The 20,843-nt window shown below is 39.2% G+C and overlaps 1 protein-coding gene across 8 annotated transcripts in view; it reads right to left on the reverse strand.

The window, feature by feature from the left end:
• The window catches only part of NEK11 (NIMA related kinase 11), a 97,784-nt gene that overhangs the window by 18,997 nt on the left and 57,944 nt on the right, over positions 1-20,843 (reverse strand). For all 8 annotated transcript variants that reach the window (XM_075745667.1, XM_075745668.1, XM_075745674.1 and 5 more), the window contains 2 exons: positions 9,501-9,625; positions 3,700-3,760 (listed from right to left, as the gene is read on the reverse strand). In XM_075745667.1, coding sequence (XP_075601782.1) covers positions 3,700-3,760; positions 9,501-9,625 — 186 coding nt within the window. The remainder of the gene's footprint in view (positions 1-3,699; positions 3,761-9,500; positions 9,626-20,843) is intronic.

The raw sequence follows: 20,843 nt of genomic DNA on the forward strand, positions 1-20,843 counted from the left end.
GTCGGCAGTTGGCCAAGCAAAACTTACTCTCTACATGCAAACTAGTATCTATCTTCCTCTCCAGTTAATATGATTTTCTGGGTACTATGAGACAGCTGCAAGGACTACAGATTGTAGTATGCTGCAAAGGTGTGGTTAGTCATAAAAAAAAAGGAGTTCTCAGTGAAAACTGCTAAAAGCTTTTCACATTGTTGCTACAAGTCTCAACATTTTTTCCTGGGGTGATTCATAACCCACACCAACTTCTATATCAGAGGTAATTTCTTAGAAGCAGTTACCTGACTAATAATAATATTTTGCACCCAGCTTCGATCAGTTTGACTACCTATATATCAACGCAGAACAAGGAACTATGCTTCTTCAAAAAGTGGCCAGATTTTTATGCAATATATCATTCCTGATTCATTAAACAAAATCAAATGAAACAACAAGAGCAGTGACTTTTCAAAACCAAGTACTGTGGTTTTCTGTATGTATTTCAAAGACAAACACTCTCCCAGCATCTAGCACAGTACTGCAGAGAACAACATAGGGCAAAAGGTCATTGTCCTCTCAAGTCACGGAGCACCAGTTTGAGGTTCTCAATGCATCCTTCCTATTCTGTCAAAGGGAAGATGAAGGGATCTGTAGGGAAATAATCCTCTGGCTGACATTTATTCACAGGTACTTACATTTATAACTGGTTATTATGATTATCTGGTGAGACTTTTCATACATTATGGCCCAAAGGCATTCCTACCAACACTTCTGCTAACAATTGAATAATTGGTGATAGACATCTACTGCATCTCTTGGTAAGCCATTATATGTTGGGAAGCTATTACCTCCACTGAATCATAGACATTGGTTTGGATTTTGGATTTCTTTCTTCAGCTTTGACTGCAACTTATGAGATCCTACAATGTCATTTTCTACAAGATTAAAAAGCTCCTTAGAATCAGATGTATTTTCCTGAGTTTATAAACAATACAAGTGACCCAACTGCCTCTAACCTTCGCCTCCTCTAAACTAAGCAGATTTAGTAAATTGTAAAACCAGTTTTTCAAACTTCCTTTAATTTTGCAGTTCTTTTCTGGGATCTTCCCAATTTTTCACACTTTATCAGCATGGACTGTCTTATTTCAAATACGCTCCACATGGAGCTGTATAGCCAACCCAAAACGAACCTCATACCATGCTAAAGCTCTGGTATTCACAACGACTCAGTGGGAACTCTTGAGGAGAAAACTCATTAACTTCAAAAGCCCTTTTATCCTTCAACACTGAGGTTTATAGTAAAGAAACTCCACCTCTGGAAAAAAAATATGCATATTTATTGCATCCTCTTTATCATAGCCCTTGTTGACATAAAAAAATTTCTGGTTTTATTCTACTCTGATGTTCCCTAACATCTGCTTGAAATGGCACATAATTTTTTCACAATACCTTTAACAATGAAAGACACTACAAGAAATTCTGGCCAGGCCAGATTTCTGCATCTGCCCTATTATTGCCATGAAATCCATCCTGTTTTCAGGAATAGCCATTATAATGATGTTGTAGCTCCCTAGCCCAGTAATATGGTGATGCCGCTGCTAGTACCAGGTTACGCGCCTGGACTTGAGTTTGCAAGGCTTCAGGCTTCATCTGAACTGTCTCAACCTGCCAGAAACTTTGATTTAATTGCTTAAGCTGTAACCTTCTAATGACCAGGTAGTTCTGGCTATTTTATTTCCACTTATTTTTGTAACATACAACCTGCATTTTTACATTGATAGTAGTATACTGTGTAGAGCAACATATTTATAACTAAATTCCAATTAATGTAGAGAAATACAGGCCTGGTACAACAGCAGATGCCTTGAAAAGTGGGGACAAAGTTCGAGGTGTAAAAGACTATGGGCATGGGATGACAAGAGGTTGGGGACAGGCTGGTACTGGCAATCCCATGGCTGTGACTAATGTGCGAGTGATCAGTTACAGAAATGAAGACCTGGAAGTGGACATAATTAGCTTCAGGGTGAACAAAGAGAACAAGTATCTAACCTATGTAAAATGCACCATATACAGAAAATGTTGATGTAACATGAATTTGCAGCCCAGTGAAGAAAAAGTAAGGTATAAATGAATGTTAGCAAACAGATAAAAACTGTCCCAACTGCAGCTTTGTAGCTTGACATTGGAAGAACTTACAATAATAAATTTTAAACTTCCTCATTGACACTGATCATACAAAGACAAAAGGACCCTAGCAGATTTCTCTCTTATTATCATCACATGTATTTGGAACAGATCATACAAACATAATTACTAATTCAGCTTGGAGAAAGGCGTTAAGTTTCAGCACAGACTGGTCAGAGATTTTTTAATGATGAAAGCACAATTTAATTCTTCAGTATTATAGTTTGAAAAGGCATTTTCTTGTTAATACTGAAAGAAAAAGAGGAATACAAGAGTTTCTCTAATACTAAGATTTTTTAAAAATACCACGGTTTGTCTTTGGCTAATACTCTGGGTTATTCCCAGAAGCCCTCAAAGCAATTCCTCTCTTTCATTAAAACAACAAAATATTGAAGCACAGAGCTAAATTTTGTCCTTATTTCCAGTTCTGCAAACCCACTTCAAACAATGATGCTGCAAATGCACAAATAAGTGCAGAATTTGAAGACCCTGGGATCTCCGTTAGTGTGAAGACAAACTAGATGTGAATGTTCCTTCCTTCAGTCCTAAGGAAGTCCCTGACGTGGGACCCGGAAGGTGACCAGACATGATTCAGTGGTTACAAGACTATGATGGCCAGAGCTTTGATTACTCCCTTTCATCCTTTTTTTTTCTTTGTTTTTCTCTTGCCAGCAGTCCATGCTCACGAGCAGAGGTGAAACAGAGCTCAGCACTGGAGGAACCTCTACAAGGAGGATTTCCCAGGCTTCCCCTACATTCTCGTGTCAGAGCCACAAGATAATATGGAGTCAGGTTCATCCCGACTGAGTGAGTGTAAATGAGGCAGCTACACAAGACTGAGGTTCCCATGGAGCCTTTGGGGACTCAGCTGGGCTTTCATGCAACCCGTACACAGGCTGCTGCTGGCACAGTTTAGCCCCGTGGTCTTCAAGGACAGTGACTATGCCAGCCTCAGGAAATAGCCTTCTTTCATTTAAGTTTTCATCTTATCTTTTAAGTAGAACATGAGAAACTAGGCTTTCAAACTCTAAATTTATAGAGACAACTTGCAGGAGATTGTAGGATTAAATTGCAAACTTAAATTCTCAGTGATTTTTCTGCACCTGTAATGAGATATTGTAAATTAAAATAAATCTTATCCAAACCTGGATCATCTTTTAAAAAAACTTTAAAAATGTTTTAATTTATTTTCTCTTATTGTTACCAGTACTTGAAACTATAAAACATCCTACATATCCTTAAATATTTTCCTGTGGAGAAAAGATGGCAGAAGCCAAGTTTTTAAAAGCTTTTCTTATAACATTCCACACTTCTGACCATCATGCTTTATGGCTCTATTATTTTCAACGAAAGCACTTAACTGTGTATGCTTTTTCTTTTGGCGTACTTATACTTCTCTGCAGTAGATTACGGAAGAAATTTTCAAGAAGATCATGTTTTTTGAGTTATTTTGTTGCAAAATGGAAATAATTGGACTGTGATGAATACAGACTGCTAATAAGTGCTTCTATTACATTTAAAGAAAAGATACCATCTTACCCAATGAGCTATTATTCAGGACGCTCTCCAAATACTTCACCATTGCCTCGATATCACTGTCCTGTGGATAAATGAAATAAGGAACAGCATTAGTGTGAGCACAAACACAAACACTGTCTACCAGAGGTACATCCCACAAACATAAAGGATATCACTTACACCAATGAGTGTCAACACGTCTACATTACTCAGGACTTTTTCTATGTTTTCTTCTCCTAAAACACCAGGCTTGGGAATGATGTTATATTCATAATTATTTATGTCAGATTCCCTGCAGAGCACCAGTGTGTAGAACAAGTGTGTATGGAGCTTAAAGAAGATGCGTTTACTGTGGAGGGTGGTGTGCAATCTCTCAAAATACACCAGCATTTTATCATCCATTAGTCCTGGAATATCTAAACTAATATTACATCGAAAAAGGCAAGCTTGTACTTTTTAACTATGCCAAAGTCTCTTATGCTTATAATACCTGCCCACTGCAAATTAATACTTATGTTTCATGTAATTGCATCTACTTACGTACCTAGTAATAATGACTAACTGAAAAAAAAATTAAGAAGAGATTTTAGCACTTTTCTATTGCAAGTATTCTATTGCCAGACAAATGACTAAGAGTTCTGCCATGATATTGTTCACGTGAAATGCTGTTTGTGTACACAGATGAAATTTAAAGATCTGGCCATTAAGCAATGATTGTGCTCCAGGAAGTAGAACACAATTTTATTAAAGAAACTTGGACTCTGAGTTTCTAGAAGCTGCTGCCATGTCACATTTGACAACATGGCATTTCTGGATTATTTAAAAGTGAAAGTCAAAATTTTGACCTTGCTGAAAAATCTGCCAAAAGTCTGTGTTTTAAAAAATATTGAGAAGCCTGTGGTTTTAAAATTTAAAACACTGGAATAAAAAGAAATAATATTGACCTCAGCTTCCACAATGGACTATCTGCTTTATATTTCTCTGTGAACTTACTCATAATGCTCATTCTAAGTTTCTCAAACTGAGAAACTGCCAGTATACTCTAAGAGGATAACAATAATTGTTGGCAATGACTGTTAGGTGGTTAGTGACCTTTTGGTGCAAGTGAGAGCTGTTATGGATAAGTTGTTTCATGGGCTTATATTTGAAACAGGCTCTGCTATTATAGCTGAGCTTTGCAAGATGGGAATCAGCTTTTTGGTTGGACATTTCAACAGATAACGCAAAGGCTCGTAGGTCTGAAGGAGCCTCTTTGCCCTTTTGGAGCAGCCTGTGGGGTCCTGGCTGGATAAAGTCAGCACCAGGGTTTCCAGTTCTGCAGCCCATCCAAAGTGCCTGAGTTACCTCAGATGACCAAGTGAATCTGAACGTGCTTAACTGGGGCTTTTGCCAGTTAGCAGCAAAGTGCCCTGGAAATGCTACAGAATGCATTACATTTCTATAAAAAATATATATTGAATATTGAATTAAGACAGACAATATTACAGATAAAATTGCTCTGTGTTTGTAAAAAAATTATTAAATGAAACTTTAGGAGTTCATTAAAAAGTTATTAAATATCTTTCATTCAGAACTAAAATTTGGTATTAATTTTCTGCTAATATAATTTTTAAATTATTTTTATTTTCACTATCACTAACAGTTAACTGCAAATCTATAGACAGACAGAAAAACATGATAAATGGCCATATATAATACCAATCCAATTGCTTTAATAAAACCTTTTTTTCTTTTTTAATGGGATGAAGACTGTAATTCCCAAATCTTTGACTTCTCACAACCCAATCTCACAATTTTTACTCCAAATATCACGAGGGAGCTGAATTTTTCTCATTATGCTGTAAGGCAAAAAAATACACTTTCACTTCTTTCATCACCACTGGTTTTCAAGGAAACTAGCTGGCTTAACCTAGCTGTCTTGAAATAAAATTTCAACCAGGAAGAGAATGTGGTTTTCACCCAGTTGTAAATAGTTGAATAAATGGTTAATCAACTTACACTGAGGTAGAAACTACCTATGCCTTTTCTCCACTTGGGTTTAGCAATCCAAGAGGATTTTAGCTGTTTTATTTAATATGCTTATCTATTTAATACATATCTTTAATGTGTCTCTTTTTTGAAAGCAAAGCTACAGGCAAGGGACTCTGACACGTAAGGGCCGGCGTGGATGAATGCTAGCGCGTTTCAAAATCAGAACGAACAAACCCCTTTCTTACAGCAACAGGCCATGCCAAGACGCGTGTCAGGAATCCAGTGGAGCATTTTTTGGGTGACAGCACACAGACCACCCACAGCTGCTGGAGTGATAATAATTTATGCCAGCTGATTATCTAGTCTGACAATCTCAGAAGCCTGGAAATTGAAAATAGGAAGCTAATGTACCACATTTGTAGACTTTGTCATAACAAAGAGAGTGAATTTGTTATTATAGTCACTAAAAGAAAACACAAAGAAGAAGATGATAAACTGCAGTAAAAAGCATCCATTAGCATCTTGGTTAAATCAAAGCCAATGAAAGCTTTACCCTGCCTAACTTTTAAAGACGAAACCTCTCCTAAGCTTATTTTAAATTTTTTTTAGAAACAGTTTCTCTTTCTCTTTCATGTTTTCCCTCTAATTAGAAACCAGTGTTCCCAGAAAAAAAAAAAAAGATGTGGAGAAGAGCCATTGGCTTAATGAGGTAGAGGTCTGGAAAAGTAATTGGCAAATTGCTGCTTGAAATCTGGCAATCTGCATTTCTGCTCCAAAAGACAGGGACAAAGGACACTAAATTCCAATGCTACAACCAAGATGAGAGGTCCAGATGTGCTTAGGGTCTAAAATTGGTGGTAATTCCACATCTGCAACTGGACAATGTAGCTGAAGACACACAGGCTGTATTGAAAGATAATCAAGAAATGGGAAACACTGTATTGAAAGATATTGAAGATGTGGGAAAATAGCTGTCTCAGCTCCCATCCTAAACTTTTAAAATTATACCATTCCCGTGCCTAACTCTACCTTCTTAACTGAAGAAGTGTTGCAGCCCACGTAAGGCCACTACTTCTCAGTCTGTCTTGGCATCTGTGGGAGCCTAATATAGCTTGAATAAATAGCTCAGATCTCTTTCTACATCATGCACTCCAATGTGTTGTTCAATTAGATGATTTTTCTGATCCCATGCTACTGCACGAACATCAGAACTTTTTTTAATCATTCTTTGAAGTAATGGGGTCACCAGGGAGCACTGCCAGTTGCAGCATTTCTGCACTCTCTGCACAGAAGTAACTAGTAAAGCAATCTTGGCATTGGAAAATTGAGAGATTTGCACAGATTAGGAAGGTAAATATCTTATAAGTCTTTATCCTGTGTTGCAACAGAACAACTTCTTTATTAGCACACATGTCCAAAAGCTCAATTTATGAAGGTATTTTTGAAGAAAGGGTGTAAGATTATGAATCTCATCATAGAAATAGGAGTAGGAGTTTTGGTATTAAGTAAATGACTGCAGAAGCAAACCCCTGCTATATACTAGCAAGATCAAATCTATTCTGGTAGGATTTGAGGCTTATTATTAATACTGAGCATGATCCCACCTACCTTTGAGTGGGATTCATCTCACACAACTGTTGACATCCAGAATGATGTCCCATGCATGCTAATAACTGTAGATCCCCTTATAATCAGCAGAGAGAAAGAAAGACTTCTCAGTATATTCCATCTAACCTACGTTAGATGTTTATGCCAAGATAATACTATTCCCTAAAAATGCTTGTTTACTTCCCCTTACTGTACAGATTTTCCATTCAGTTAGTTCACACATAGGTGCCCAGATTTGCACAGCTAAGTTCAGACTGCTTTGACATAAACTTACTGCAGAATTTTTCACTTGAGAAAGGAAAAAAACTGAAAATTATGCTCACTTCCCAAGAAAAAGAAAAGGTGATCGTGTCAATATCCAGAAACACACTTCTGCTTTATCTAAGGTGCTGGGGTCAACATGAGAAAAAACACAGACAGACAATTAGTTTCTTTGATAGAAGAAGTCCCAAAAGGCAAACGCTCACAGGGGGTACATCCCAGGCAGTTTATGCAGGCCAGTTCTCAGAGGGTTCATGCTCTGTGCGCAGAGACTGATGGTAGACCGAAGCCACACGGCCATGGGGGCTGGATAGAGAAAAGAGGTGCCAGTGGGACAGCTCTTCCAGCCCACAGTGCCCATTCTCGTCATCGTTATCTGAGTCACTGCAAAATGAGGGAATGTTGCTGCTCGGATCTGACTGCCAACACCAAATTTATTCTGCATTATTCAGAAATCTATTTTTATCTTCTACCCTTCATTAATTCTAAGCAGCAGTCTGCCTGTTCAAAAACATTATTGATTGACACTTAATGATACCGTCAATGAAAGCTGAATGAAAATTTTAAAAGGCATTCTAAAAAGAAAAAAACTATCTCAGAGTCTCATGAAAGCGAGCAACAATTTATTTTCAAGATTATCTTGTGGCAGACTTTCTGGGCAACAGAGTGTTTGCATGTGTATGAGCTGTGGGTAAGCACAGACCCAGCAAACTGGAAAAAAAAAAAAAAGCATTGTCTTAGATATTCCACTGATTTACAATTGACTAATAATTTCTTTAGATCACCACTGTATAAACTGATCCTGAATTTTAAAGCATCCTGAGTGTTCAGTTTGAAAGGTAGAAGGACATTTCTACATTGAACAAAGCTGTTTCTGAGTAAACTTCAACTGATGAGAGAATTTCAGGAGTCCCTGCTACCATGGTAGAAGTAGAGTTCTGATTTCTCACAGAAACATTTTATTTTTGCCTTAAAAATTACATCTTAAAGAAGCTCTTAGTTCAACATTTTCAAAAATCAGTACAAGTTATTTATAATTTAGTGAAGACTATTAGTATATTTGGTTGGTTCCCTGAAATGCAGCAGACATCACACTCTGTTCTGCAAAATTTCCATATGAACACGGAATAATATACATGATCCTAAGCAGAACCAGACACACCATTTAGAGGCACTATACACAATGCTTTAAGCTGGAGGCCCAGGGGAGAAATTAATTGTTCCTGAATAGCTTAGGAAGATCCATTTTCAGAACTGACTTGGGCATTTAAGTTCATTGATTTCACTGAGACTTGATCACTGGAGACAAGATTCATCTCAGCTTGTTCTGATCAGATCTAAATTAGGTGCCTTTTCCAATAATCTTCAACCCTCTTCACGCTGCAATCCCTAAGACTTTCTTGTGGCAGCCTCACCTGATAAAGCTACTTTAAGACTTTCAATACTTTTTCTATTCACTGACACTTTCTGAGATTCTTAGGAAAGTCTGCAGATTTGCTGGTCAAGTCTTGCAGTTATTTAGGCTCATAGTTCAGCACACTGTCCTAGAAAATATGTCTAATATAGGCAGGAAAAAGTGGTGACTAGAGGTACCTATCTTTGCCCAGGGATTAGAGCTGGAAATTAGATCTTATGCTTGAAGTATACTTTCAGCTTTAACTTAATTTACCCATAGCTAACATGTGAGAGAACTCCACTCTGAGTTACAGTCACAAGGAAGTTCGCTGACAACGATCCACCTTAGGGCATTCATGGGAGTGCTACCCTTAATCTTGAAGGAATGCAAGCATCTTTCTCATCAATGTCTCAGAAGAATTACATATGCATACACACATAACTAATTCATGGTATTGATATACCTACACATACCTAACAAAAACAAATTTCAGCAATGTCAGTAGGACAAAATCTTGGAAGAAGCTTAATTTTCCCATGGAAAATGAGCATCAAGTGTATACCCTTTTCCCAAAGGTCACATATACCTGGTGATTTGTCTTAGAAACAGTCTGTGACGCTTCCGCATCCTCCTCCTCTTCGCTGCCTTCTGAACAGGATTCAAACTCATCATTGTAATATTCTTCTGCAATTTCTGGGTCTTCGGGGATCTCTAAAGGCAATTATGAGTTTATAGCATACAGACAGAAAAAATGTGTCATCTTAAAAAGATAAACTGGATTTTATAGCACCCATGTTATGTCACTAGCAATGCATTCTGTAATTGAAATCGAGGGACAGGTTCTCAGATTAAAATGTTCATCTTTGATGACATGATAAGCAGTGTTAAAGCTATCTCTAGCAAAAGGTCAGATCCTCAGCATATGTAAATTAATGACCTCAAAGGACCTGTATTGATTTTGGGCTGAAATCACTGAACCACAGAATAATTCAGGCTGGAAGGGACCTCATGGGATCATCTAGTCAAAGCAGGGTCAGCACTGAATTGAATCCAGCTTTTATGAGCTGAAATTATGCCCCAGTTTTCTCTAACACACATAACCTGTGGTGAATACAACTGCTAAGCTAAAATGGAAAATAATATATACCAGGCACATGTTTAAAAGATAGAAGAAATAAAATCTGCATCTTTGTCCAAACTTTCCTGAAGCAAAAACATAACAAAAGAAACTGGTGTAAAGTCAAGCTATGCATACTTGGATGACATGCTCTCTCAATTTATCACTATCACAAGCTTTAGTAATAGCAGTGCATGCAATATTAATATAGTCAATTAGCCTATGAAGTAAAATAATTGTTATTAAAACTTAACATATTCATCACAGTGTGAAAGACACCCCAACCACTCTGCTCCAGGTGAAATCCTTTCGCATCCCAGGCTCCATAAGCAAGGAGTTACTCAAATGGCTCGAGGCCTGATGGCACCTGCTTTGGCGAGCTGTCCTTTCTCAGTAGAGGCACCTGAGCATATGTTGAATTTTAAGCAGAGGCTGGACTGTAGTGACTATTTGCATAAAAAAGCAGAATCCCCACTTTTCTAGACAGAAAGCTGCAAGGCAAAGAGTTGCCCACGGGAAACACGGCTCAGCGGCAAGAGACAGGACCAGAAGACAAGGTAGCCCAGCTGGCCAGCCACCTCATCAGCAGCCCTAACCACTGACATACTCCAGGAGCACTAACCCCCATGTTTTGCTTTTAGGCAGTCCCTTACTGACTTATCAAGATAAGTTGCATACAAGCCCAGGAACAATATTTTTACGCTAACAGTTTTCAAAACTAAAACATTGGTTTTCATCTTTGCCCAATATTATTACAAGACATGTTAGTTGAACATAAAAAATGCTTACTATTCAGCTGTCAAAAGTCACCATAGTCCTAACTTTAGCTAATGCTTATTTCCGCCATTGTCCCCAACTAAGTCTACCACTTCAAAGAAAGTAAACCAACTCATCTCAAATATTACTGCATTGAAATAAATTAAACCAATATGACATTAAAAATGCTTAATAGATTTTTTTTTTTACTTGTTTCATATGGATAAAAAAATCAAAAGGATTTAAAGAAGGGAATACAATTAAAATCCATTAAAAGACATTGGAGTTTGGGCAGGAGGAATAATTCTAATCTTTAAGGTGTAAAAAGAGAGCTCAGGAAAAATGTGAAAATTTATTTAACTGCAGCAATAGGTGGTTGAAGCTTTCCTCTTGAGATATGTTCTCTACTATCTACTGTCTCCGAAGTATTTTAAAAATATTTCCGCTTTCTATAAACTTGATTTACCTCCAAAATGCTGACACATTTTCACTCAGGTTTCTCTGGTTTAAGATATTTATGGAAGCTGCATAACAGCACCATGCTCCACTGCCACAATTTCGAACCCTTCCTGTTTCTGTTTTTCACCTTTCTTAGTTTGGGGAGAAGAATCCCACAACCCAAAAACTTTTTCTCACAAAGAAAGTATTTATTATTGTGTTTAATTGTTTGAGTTCTACAAAGTGCCATTTTTCAGAAAAGCCTAACACTTCATCTTAAAAAAAAAAATCTTAAATATAATTCTTTTTTTTTAGCATGAGAAGAACACTACCAAATGAAGATTGCATCTCCTTTTCCAGATGGAGTGAACATTATTTTTTCTTTCCTGCAGAGAGAGGCTGTCATTCCTGTGATCAGTATAATTTTATTAGGTTCATTTGCATTCTATCTATGTCTATATATGCATTCAAATACATATGAATCATCCTATTTATTATGTTATGATGCAAACATTGGACTAGGGTAGTGCTTTCTGAGTTGTTTTCTCCTCCCACATTCTTTATTTATTGACTGTTGTACTAAAAAATGCAATCCCCTCCTTCCCAATCAAACGAGGTATCAAAATCAGTCTTTTTACCCATAAACTAACTTCAAAATGCCTGCTCTGGCTACAGTAAAGCTCTATACCTTGCAAGTAGCCCATGACCAGCCAGAACTGCTGATGCCCCTGAACTATGTGGAGGGACTGGCACTGGCCGTACCCCACGACCACGCTAGCTTTTACAATCCTTGTCAGAATTGCCCACTTTACCATTTGTGAAATTGTTTCGACAGCTGTTCATAGATGGGCAGTTAATCTCAGCTCAGTAATACAATTTTAAATGCTAGTTCAGACACTAGAGATGTGCCAGGGTACAGACGTTTACTGGCCCTGATTCAGAAACTATTTCAAGTGACATTTCTGAAAGAAGACAGCATGTCCAGTGAATGGGAACTTGGGATTTAGCTACTACAAGTCTTTAAAACTTCTTAGGTTTATGACAAGCATCTTTAAAGAAGTCACCTTCAAAAGATCAACATATTCATTTAGACTATCTAGTTCCTTATCACAGTTCCTTGAGTCCTACCAAGTAGAGCCAACTCCCAATCATCCATGTGCTACAGATGCAGAATTAATCTGAGTACAGAGCAGCTTACTTAGTTGAGACCCAGGATCAGGCTAATTTCAAGAACACATAAGCTGGCTCTAGCATGACGAGCTGTACCTGTGCTGGCCTAGTAAAGTCTAAGTGCAGATAACTGGAGTGAGCTGGGAGAGGAACAGTGTCACATTTAAGAAGGTCCTGACACCGTCTGCAGCCCATCGGACCCCTTTACTCACACAGCACTCCTGACCTGCCCAGGCACAGCGGGTCGAAATCACTCCGTTCCTTGCATGTGACAAAGTCACCCTGTGCAGGGTATGTGGTAGGCAGGGACTCTGCTTTCCTTGCAGACCTTTGGAAAAGAAAGGTGAAGGTAACATCCAATATAAAGGTTTCTAATACTGCACCAGCTGGTAGAATGCTCAGCCTGACGGCTGCAATGCCGCTGTAATATAGTTGTCCCTCAGATGCCTGTTCTCCCTCTGATACAGCGTACTTATACACTCCGTATGGAGCAGAAAGGAAGGTCTCTACCGCTGCTTCTGCCCCCTCATGCCCCCCAATCTGTCAGTGGATCTCTGAAAATACATTATGTTTTATCTAGCTGTGCATATTGCACTAAGGCCAGTCACGATACCTGTTACTTGCTTGCAAAGCACTTCATTCAGAACAAACTCAAGCTATTGCTTACATATTGCTTGGTGGCTTAGGTATAGCATTGAGCTGCTTGATATTTGCTATTAGATATTCAAAAGAAAACAAGGTCTGAATAATAACATTCCTCTTTAGATTTCTTTCTATATACTACCATGACACTAACAGTGGAAGGAAGAGTAAAACCCCATTATCTAAAAAAAAAAAATCATAGAAGCAGGGTTATTTCCCAAGAAGACAAGCTATGCAGAAAAGAAAGGAATGCGATACTTGTAATATTTTGCTTAAATCCACGACGAGCTTGTTTCAGGTAGCATGGTAACTTGGCAACAACAGTTTTCTCCAAAGAGATGAAAATGTTTTGATAAATATCTTTAATTTTCTTTTGCCTTAAAGTCATACTTATAATTGGTGCAATGTTGCAGCATGCTTACATTCCAGAAGACAGTAAAGCCCCTTTTATTTAAAAAAGGGAGAAGAAAGAAGAAAACAGTATACCATATGTTCATTTTCACCACTTGTATTCACAGCAACAAAGTCACACTTAATTCTTAAGGACTATTGTACTGGGTTTTATTCCCAAGCCTTCATCACATCTCTGGAAAAAGGCAGATTTTCTCAGCTGTCACTTTTCCATCTTAAGGAAAAGAGTTGTTATAGTTCCAGCTAGCTACATTCCTCGGTCTGCGCCGTCCTACAGACAGCAAAGTGGGGAACAAAGCACTCAACCGCTCTTATAAACATGCACTCTCATGAGAGGTAACGCGCTCTTAATGTTATGGTGACGTGACCCAACACACTGAAAAGCGGTGCTGTGTAGCGACTGTTGCAGGCTACCACATCTCTGCTAACGCACGCTGCCGGAGAGCTCGAAAAATTAACAGGGGGAGCCAGGACAGAGACATTTTCACTGCCCCCCCCTTGCAAGTCTTTGTACAAAGAGCCATGCTGGGGACCGAGGCAAGAGCAGAGAAAAGCATTCCTCTGCCTTCTCTTTCTGCATTGCACTGGGCTGCAAGCCAGCACACCAGCAGGTCCTCACCAATAACACAAAGGTGCCCCTGGTCCTTTCCTTTCTATGGAAACTCATCAACAAATTCCAGTTTGAGCCCATCTGAGCAGGAGTTACCTACCAGAGCAAATGCTGCAGCAGCTCCCAAGCTGGGCAGGGGGCTGGAGCGTCTGGTGTGCAAGGAGGGGCTGGGAGAGCGAGGTCCGTTCAGCCCTAAGGAGGGAAGGTAAAGGGGAAACCATATTCCTGTCCATGACTATCTGCTCAGAGGATAAAAGGAAGGCAGAACCAGACTCTTTTCAGAGGTGCATGGTGATAGGACAAGAGGCAATGAACATCAGCTGGAACATCATAAATTCCAGTTTGACATTAGGGAAAAAATTTTACAAGGAGAGTGATCAAATACTGGAACAGGGCTCAAAGAAGCTGTAGGATCTCAATCCTTGGACGTGTTCAAGACTTGACCAGGTACAGCCCCGAGCAACCTGACCTGATCAGACCTGCTCTGAGCAGCGGATTGAACTAGACTGCCAGATGTCTCTTCCAAACCAAATTATTTTATGATTCTGTGCTTATATGATACTCCACAAACAAACCGCTTAGAATTACCGCAGATATTTAACACACATGCTCACAAGCTAAGCAGCAACTTGCCCATTTCTGTATGCTCCTGCAACGTGTACACATTCTCACAAATCACCAGCAAAAAGAGATGGTGACCAGGGCTGGCTGGCACTCTTCAGAACTGTGCATCAGTTATCACAGAAGGAGGAAACAGAAAGGGATTTCTCCCTTCAAGGGAGAAAACAGAAAGAGCTGAAGCATTGTCACTAGGAGAGAGGTTTGAAACACAGAGGTATGTTTCCCTGACCTACAGAATCCTGAATGAGAAATTCTACTGCAAAGGTGAGCAAGGTCTCTGCGTCCCTCTGCAGTTCAGGTCAATACTCATATGATCAGGAAATAAAAGATAACGCCATTATTATAATTTAAGCTCACTCAGATTGGTTTGGGTTTTCTTTTCCCAGTGCAAGACAAAAACTTCAACTTTAGAAGTTTCCATCAAAGACAATTACCATCCTCTGGTCAGCTATAGACGAGATTTGCACTATTAGGCTCTGAAGCTTCATTGTTCAGAAAGTCAGTGGAAGCTTTTGTCCAGCTCTTCTAAACTAGGCTGAAAAAGCCTCTTGGAAAATGCCTTGTTTAATAAATGAACTAAGGGATGTAACAGGATTTTTGTGCCCATGAAAGTCTTGTACGATCCTTTTGGCTAAGCATAAAAGGACTATGAAGTCATTAAAATAATTACCTTCTGACACGGCCATGTACAGCACAGACATAAAATGGATTGTTCTAAATGAGAACCAGAAATGTAACCAAAGTTAAACATTAATATTTTATAATTGTCCCATTAGCATTTTTAAAAGGAAAAAAGCTTCAATTCACTTGTGGGCTTCACTGAGTGACAATTTACCTATTCTGAAATGTCTAGGAAAAATAGAGATACAGAGGACGGAAATCAGAGTAGCCTTATAGGGATCTCCTACTGCTTGATGTTAGAAAGGAAGCAGCTAGTTTCAAAATGTTTTTCCAAGGAAAAATTATTTTAACCAAAACAAAATGAAAAAAAAGTTTTATATGAAGGACACAATTCTTTTCGCCAAACCTTCCACCTCCTGGTATTTTATCAGTCTGTACAGAGGCAAAACATGACAGAAAGAAAGGAGTTGCTAAAAGGAGATGTTAACAAAAATGAACAGGAAGAAGGAACACTTTCATCACATTTCTCCCTAATTTTCTGAATGGTTTGTTGTTTGGGTTTTTTTCCTTCTGATTTTCTAATTGTCATGTATACTGAAATGGGAGTTCTGGTAGGCAGTGACAATGAAGATGAAGCCATGCTGCCTTTCAAGCACAGTTTAAAATTCAGCAAATCTAAACATTTTCCAAATATTCAGAAATCCTTTTAGTACCAATGGGTGAATGAAGAGAAAGAACAATATTGCCATGTAGTCAGTAACAGGGAGCACTTAGTGACTCTTGGAAGCCATTTCCTTTATGCACAAAGAGGCCCTATTATTGTGAAGGTTGCCCTATTATTTGCAGAGTTTCCAGCAGGAAGAGAGCAAGAGATGTAAATTAAAGGAAAAATGACCACGAAGCTACCTTATGACATCAATTTAAAACTACCTTAGTCCTTGAGTTATTTTAAACTTTTTTGATCAGCCAAAGTATATTCTCAAATAAAAACTCAGTTATCCTGCTGAATCTGGCAGAGATGGCCTGATAACTTTCCCTTTCAGTCTGATGACAGCGTTGGGAAGGAAAGACTCCACATGTTAATACAAAAAGCTGCCCCTTAAGACAGTCACTTCTTTCTCACCCTGATTCAGTTTAAGAATGCCATTTTCAAGACATAAATTGGGATATTTTCACAACCAGAACTTACTGAAAGAGTAAAAACCAAATGGAAATGGTTCATATCCAAATTTGGTGTAAGCAGTGTGCGCATCACAGTCTGGATGTAGCAAAGATGTAAAATACATTTAATTTGCATATAAGCAGTAAAGTTATATGTTGGACAAGTACAAAACCAAGTAAATTATTTCAACCAAGCAAATCTAGGAAAAAAAGTATTGAGACCTTAAACACCCAGATGAAATTAACTGGTGAAAGCCAACGTATTTGCTAGATTGCAGGGGCACACTTTGCTCCATGGAGCAGATAAAACAGAAGGAGAATGTAAACCAAGCTCTTTCACTGCTGTCACCTTCTCATTTCCTCCAGCTAGTTGTCTGACAGCTACGTGCACTGAGAGCTAAACTGGTGGCAACTGCAAACTAACTCAGTATTTACAGCTACGTTCTGAGCAAATTCTCCCTCACTTGGAATTGGCGCCAGTTTCTTACGTCACCATATTATTTGGTCCATCTCCCCAGAAATGCTCTTTAGTTTGGTAAGCGAGCTAGAAAACTGCAAGTGAGAGGTGGACTGGGATTCCTTATTGAATGTTTTTCAACACTATTCTGTTCACAGATACTTTGTTTGCAAGTAAATGTCTGGTGCATCTTTACATTGGTTTAACCTCGAGTCTAAAGTGCCGTGTAAAGTTACATTGCCCAGTAAGTAGGACAACTTGGAATAAAACCTAGCATCTTTCTAGGGAAGATTTAACACACTGAAATTATCTGAAAGTATCTGCTATAGTATATAGTATTGTGTTGGTTTTGCGTGGCAACGTTTTGGTAGCGGGGGGGCTACAGGGGTGGCTTCTGTGAGAAGCTGCTAGAAGCTTCCCCTGTGTCTGACAGAGCCAATGCCAGCCGGCTCCAAGACGGACCCGCCGCTGGCCAAGGCCAAGCCAATCAGCGCCTCTGTGATAACATATTTAAGAAAGAGAAAAACAGTTAGAGAGCGCTTTTGCAGCCAGAGAGAGGAGTGAGAAGATGTAAGAACATCTGCAGACACCAAGGTCAGTGAAGAAGGAGGGGGAGGAGGTGCTCCAGGCGCCGGAGCAAGATTCCCCTGCAGCCCGTGGTGAAGACCATGGTGAAGCAGGCTGTCCCCCTGCAGCCCATGGAGGGAGGATGAGGGGGTGTAGCAATTCCACCTGCAGCCTGTGGAGGACCCCACGCCGGAGCAGGTGGAGACACCTGAAGGAGGCTGTGACCCCGTGGGAAGCCCACGCTGGACCAAGCTCCTGGCAGGACCTGTGGATCCGTGGAGAGAGGAGCCCACGCCAGAGCAGGTTTGCTGACAGGACTTGTGACCCCGTGGGGGACCCACGCTGGAGCAGTTTGCTCCTGAAGGTCTGCACCCCGTGGAGGAGACTCACGTTGGAGAAGGCCGTGAAGGACTGTCTCCCGTGAGAGGGACCCCACACTGGAGCGGGGGAACAATGAGTCCTCCCCCTGAGGATGAAGAAGCGGCAGAAACACTGCGTGAGGAACTGACCGTAACCCCCACTCCCCGTCCCCCTGTGTCGCTGAGGGGGGCGGAGGTTGAAGCTGGGAGTGAAGTTGAGCCCGGGAAGATGGGAGGGGTGGGGGGAGGTGTTTTTAAGATTTGGTTTTATTTCTCATTCCTCTACTCTGTTTTGCTTAGTAATAAATAAGATGAATTCCCTCTCATGGGAAATAAACATGAGAAAAAAATAAAACAAACAAACAAAACAAGTTCCATCTGTTTTGCTCGTGATGATAATTAGAGAATGATCTCTCCCTGTCCTTATCTCGACCCATAAGCTTTTCATTGTACCTTTTCTCCCCTGTCTAATGAAAGAGGGGAGTGATAGAGCGGCTCTGGTGGGCACCTGGCCCTCAGCCAGGGTCAACCCACCACAAGTATTTTTTGTACATATACAACCTTGGTGCGTTTGCTTCTAATTGCTTCCTAAATTCACACAGTGAATTCACACAGTAAATGGTTTTTAACATAATGCTTTGAAAGGAGTGCAGGGACTTCCCATGTAGGTTTTAAAATGACTTGGCCAGAATAATTTTAACTATAGTCATGGACCAAGGTGAATTTTGAGGTAGGCTCTATTTATCAATGCCAAACTATATCAGTATGAAAAATAAATCAGACAAAAGTAGGAGCTAGAGAGTAACGTAATTTGCTCTCTCTCCATACTTTTAAAGTGTTGGGTTTTTGGGGTTTTTTTTACGTAACTGCTATTTAAAGACTTAGTTCCCCAAGCTTCCTTCCAGAAAGCTGTAAGAGCAAGACTTCTTGTAAGTAGTAAGCTGTCAATTTTTGTGAAGCTATGAAAAGATTTAAGTAGCTAGGCATACCGAACAGTACATAGCTTTGGAAAAGGTTTCCTGGGGATGTTATGAGTAGACTTCAATTCCTGATGGCCCTCAACTAAGCTAAAGCATTTGAGTAAAAACTTGGAGATAATGGACAATGCATAGAAACCTCTATATAGAGGTTTCTGAATTACTGTAAACACTAGACACTGACATGTCATAAAATTCCCAAGAATATCTCTTCAATTCTATGGTTGCCCTTATGGAAGAAGGGTTTAAATGGGAAGCTATAATCAAAGCAAGAAATCAGGTATCCAAAGGCAATATTTCTAGGGAAGAATTCCTTAAATGAGAAGAATAACACTTTGGGCAATATAAAACCCAAAACAAACAAACAAAAAACCCCACATTGATTCATTTTCCTCTTTGTGGCTAAAACTTGCAAACTTTGTTAAACCTTGCTTTTGCTAGAACAAATCAGATTTACTATTCCTTTAATTGAATCTGGGATAAGGAGGGATATCAGTGTGAAACTAAGCAATGAAGAGACAGATGAGCAGGTCAGAGGGGCAAGCTCGCAGCGTGCTTATGCCCTCAAACCCTGCGAGACCCTTGGGAGTTTTATCACCCCATGTGCCAAGGACAAGGCAAGGACTGGTAACTGCAAATGCCAGAACTAATCAGGCAAGTTTCTCTCAGCAAGCATCCCATGGTATCATTTCAGCAAGTAGCAAGTCAGGGAATAGGCCTTATGATCCTGGAAGAAGGGTAACCATATGAAAGAGGAGATTAATGGGTAACCCACAGAAGAAGTCACTGCTATGCTATCTTCTTAATTCAGACAAGTCTTCCTGGTCACAAAGGATACTATAACAATAATAATGCTGAAAGGTGCTTAATGCCACCTATAATGAATATTAATTCTGTTCTATTTTGACTTGCCAGACTGAAAAACAAAACAAGACATGATTTTCCTAAAAGCCTTCGAGCGGTGTGATTGCTTGCCTGTTCACACTTTGAAGTGTTACTCAGTTACACAATCAGTATGCATAAGTACCATTTTACAGGCACTACACAAAATGTGCATGTGCAGAGATGCTTAAAGATGTGCTCAGAAATATTACAGGCTTTTAACCTTGCAAGATTTAAAAAAATACCTTGAAAATCCTTCAACAAAGCTCATAAAAACACAGTAGAAAAAAATCCCAATATTTTATAATGAGTGAACATTTCCTATTTGAGAGTCAACTGAACTTTGCCCACTTGAAATTCAAAGCAATATACCCGTAACTTACAATTAGCAATGGAAATATAGAAATAATGTATGCAATTACTGTAATGTACTTAGCTATTTTGGAATTGTAATGAGATCAGGGATTTGCCAGATGTAATGTATCGCAACATATTAAGCTAAGGAATTTAACATGTTATAATCTTTGCAGTAGACAGAAATAAAAAGGAATATAATACAGATCAGAGAGATCATATAATATGTCCCTTTAATTTATATGCCTTTAATTTTTTACATATTTTTTTCTGTACAAAGAATTTAAATAACACAAAAATAGCTTAAGCTATCGTTTAACTCGACTCCTTCCCACACACAAATATGACTATAAAGAGCAGAGTAGTAGTTTATGCAGACTTGGGGCTCTCACAGAAATGGATGTGAACACAGGCGAAGCCCCAACCAGTAACGTACTGGCAATCCAAAAATGCAAGATACAATATTTTATTGCCGGTCCTTAAGTCTAGCGTTGTTTTGCTGCATTGTCTTTTTCATTCCATGCACCTAAGTGCTGCAATGAGCACAAGCCCTTAGAAATAAGGATGTATTTGCAAATGTTATTTCTTGAATACTTTAAAAAATAATCTTCCCCACTCTTGTTTACCATGTCTCATCAGCTGTAAAACTGATAGGAATATAAAGTGGCACTTTTAGCCACAAATGCCAGTGCGTGGCTTTTAGTTTTCATGCCTGTTAGACTGTAGCTTGTTGAATTTAATGCTCTTATGGCTCCTCTAAAAAGTATGGGGTTTTGGTAATGGAGT

This window comes from Balearica regulorum, chromosome 2 (genome assembly GCF_011004875.1).
Source record: "Balearica regulorum gibbericeps isolate bBalReg1 chromosome 2, bBalReg1.pri, whole genome shotgun sequence".
NCBI lineage: Eukaryota > Metazoa > Chordata > Aves > Gruiformes > Gruidae > Balearica > Balearica regulorum.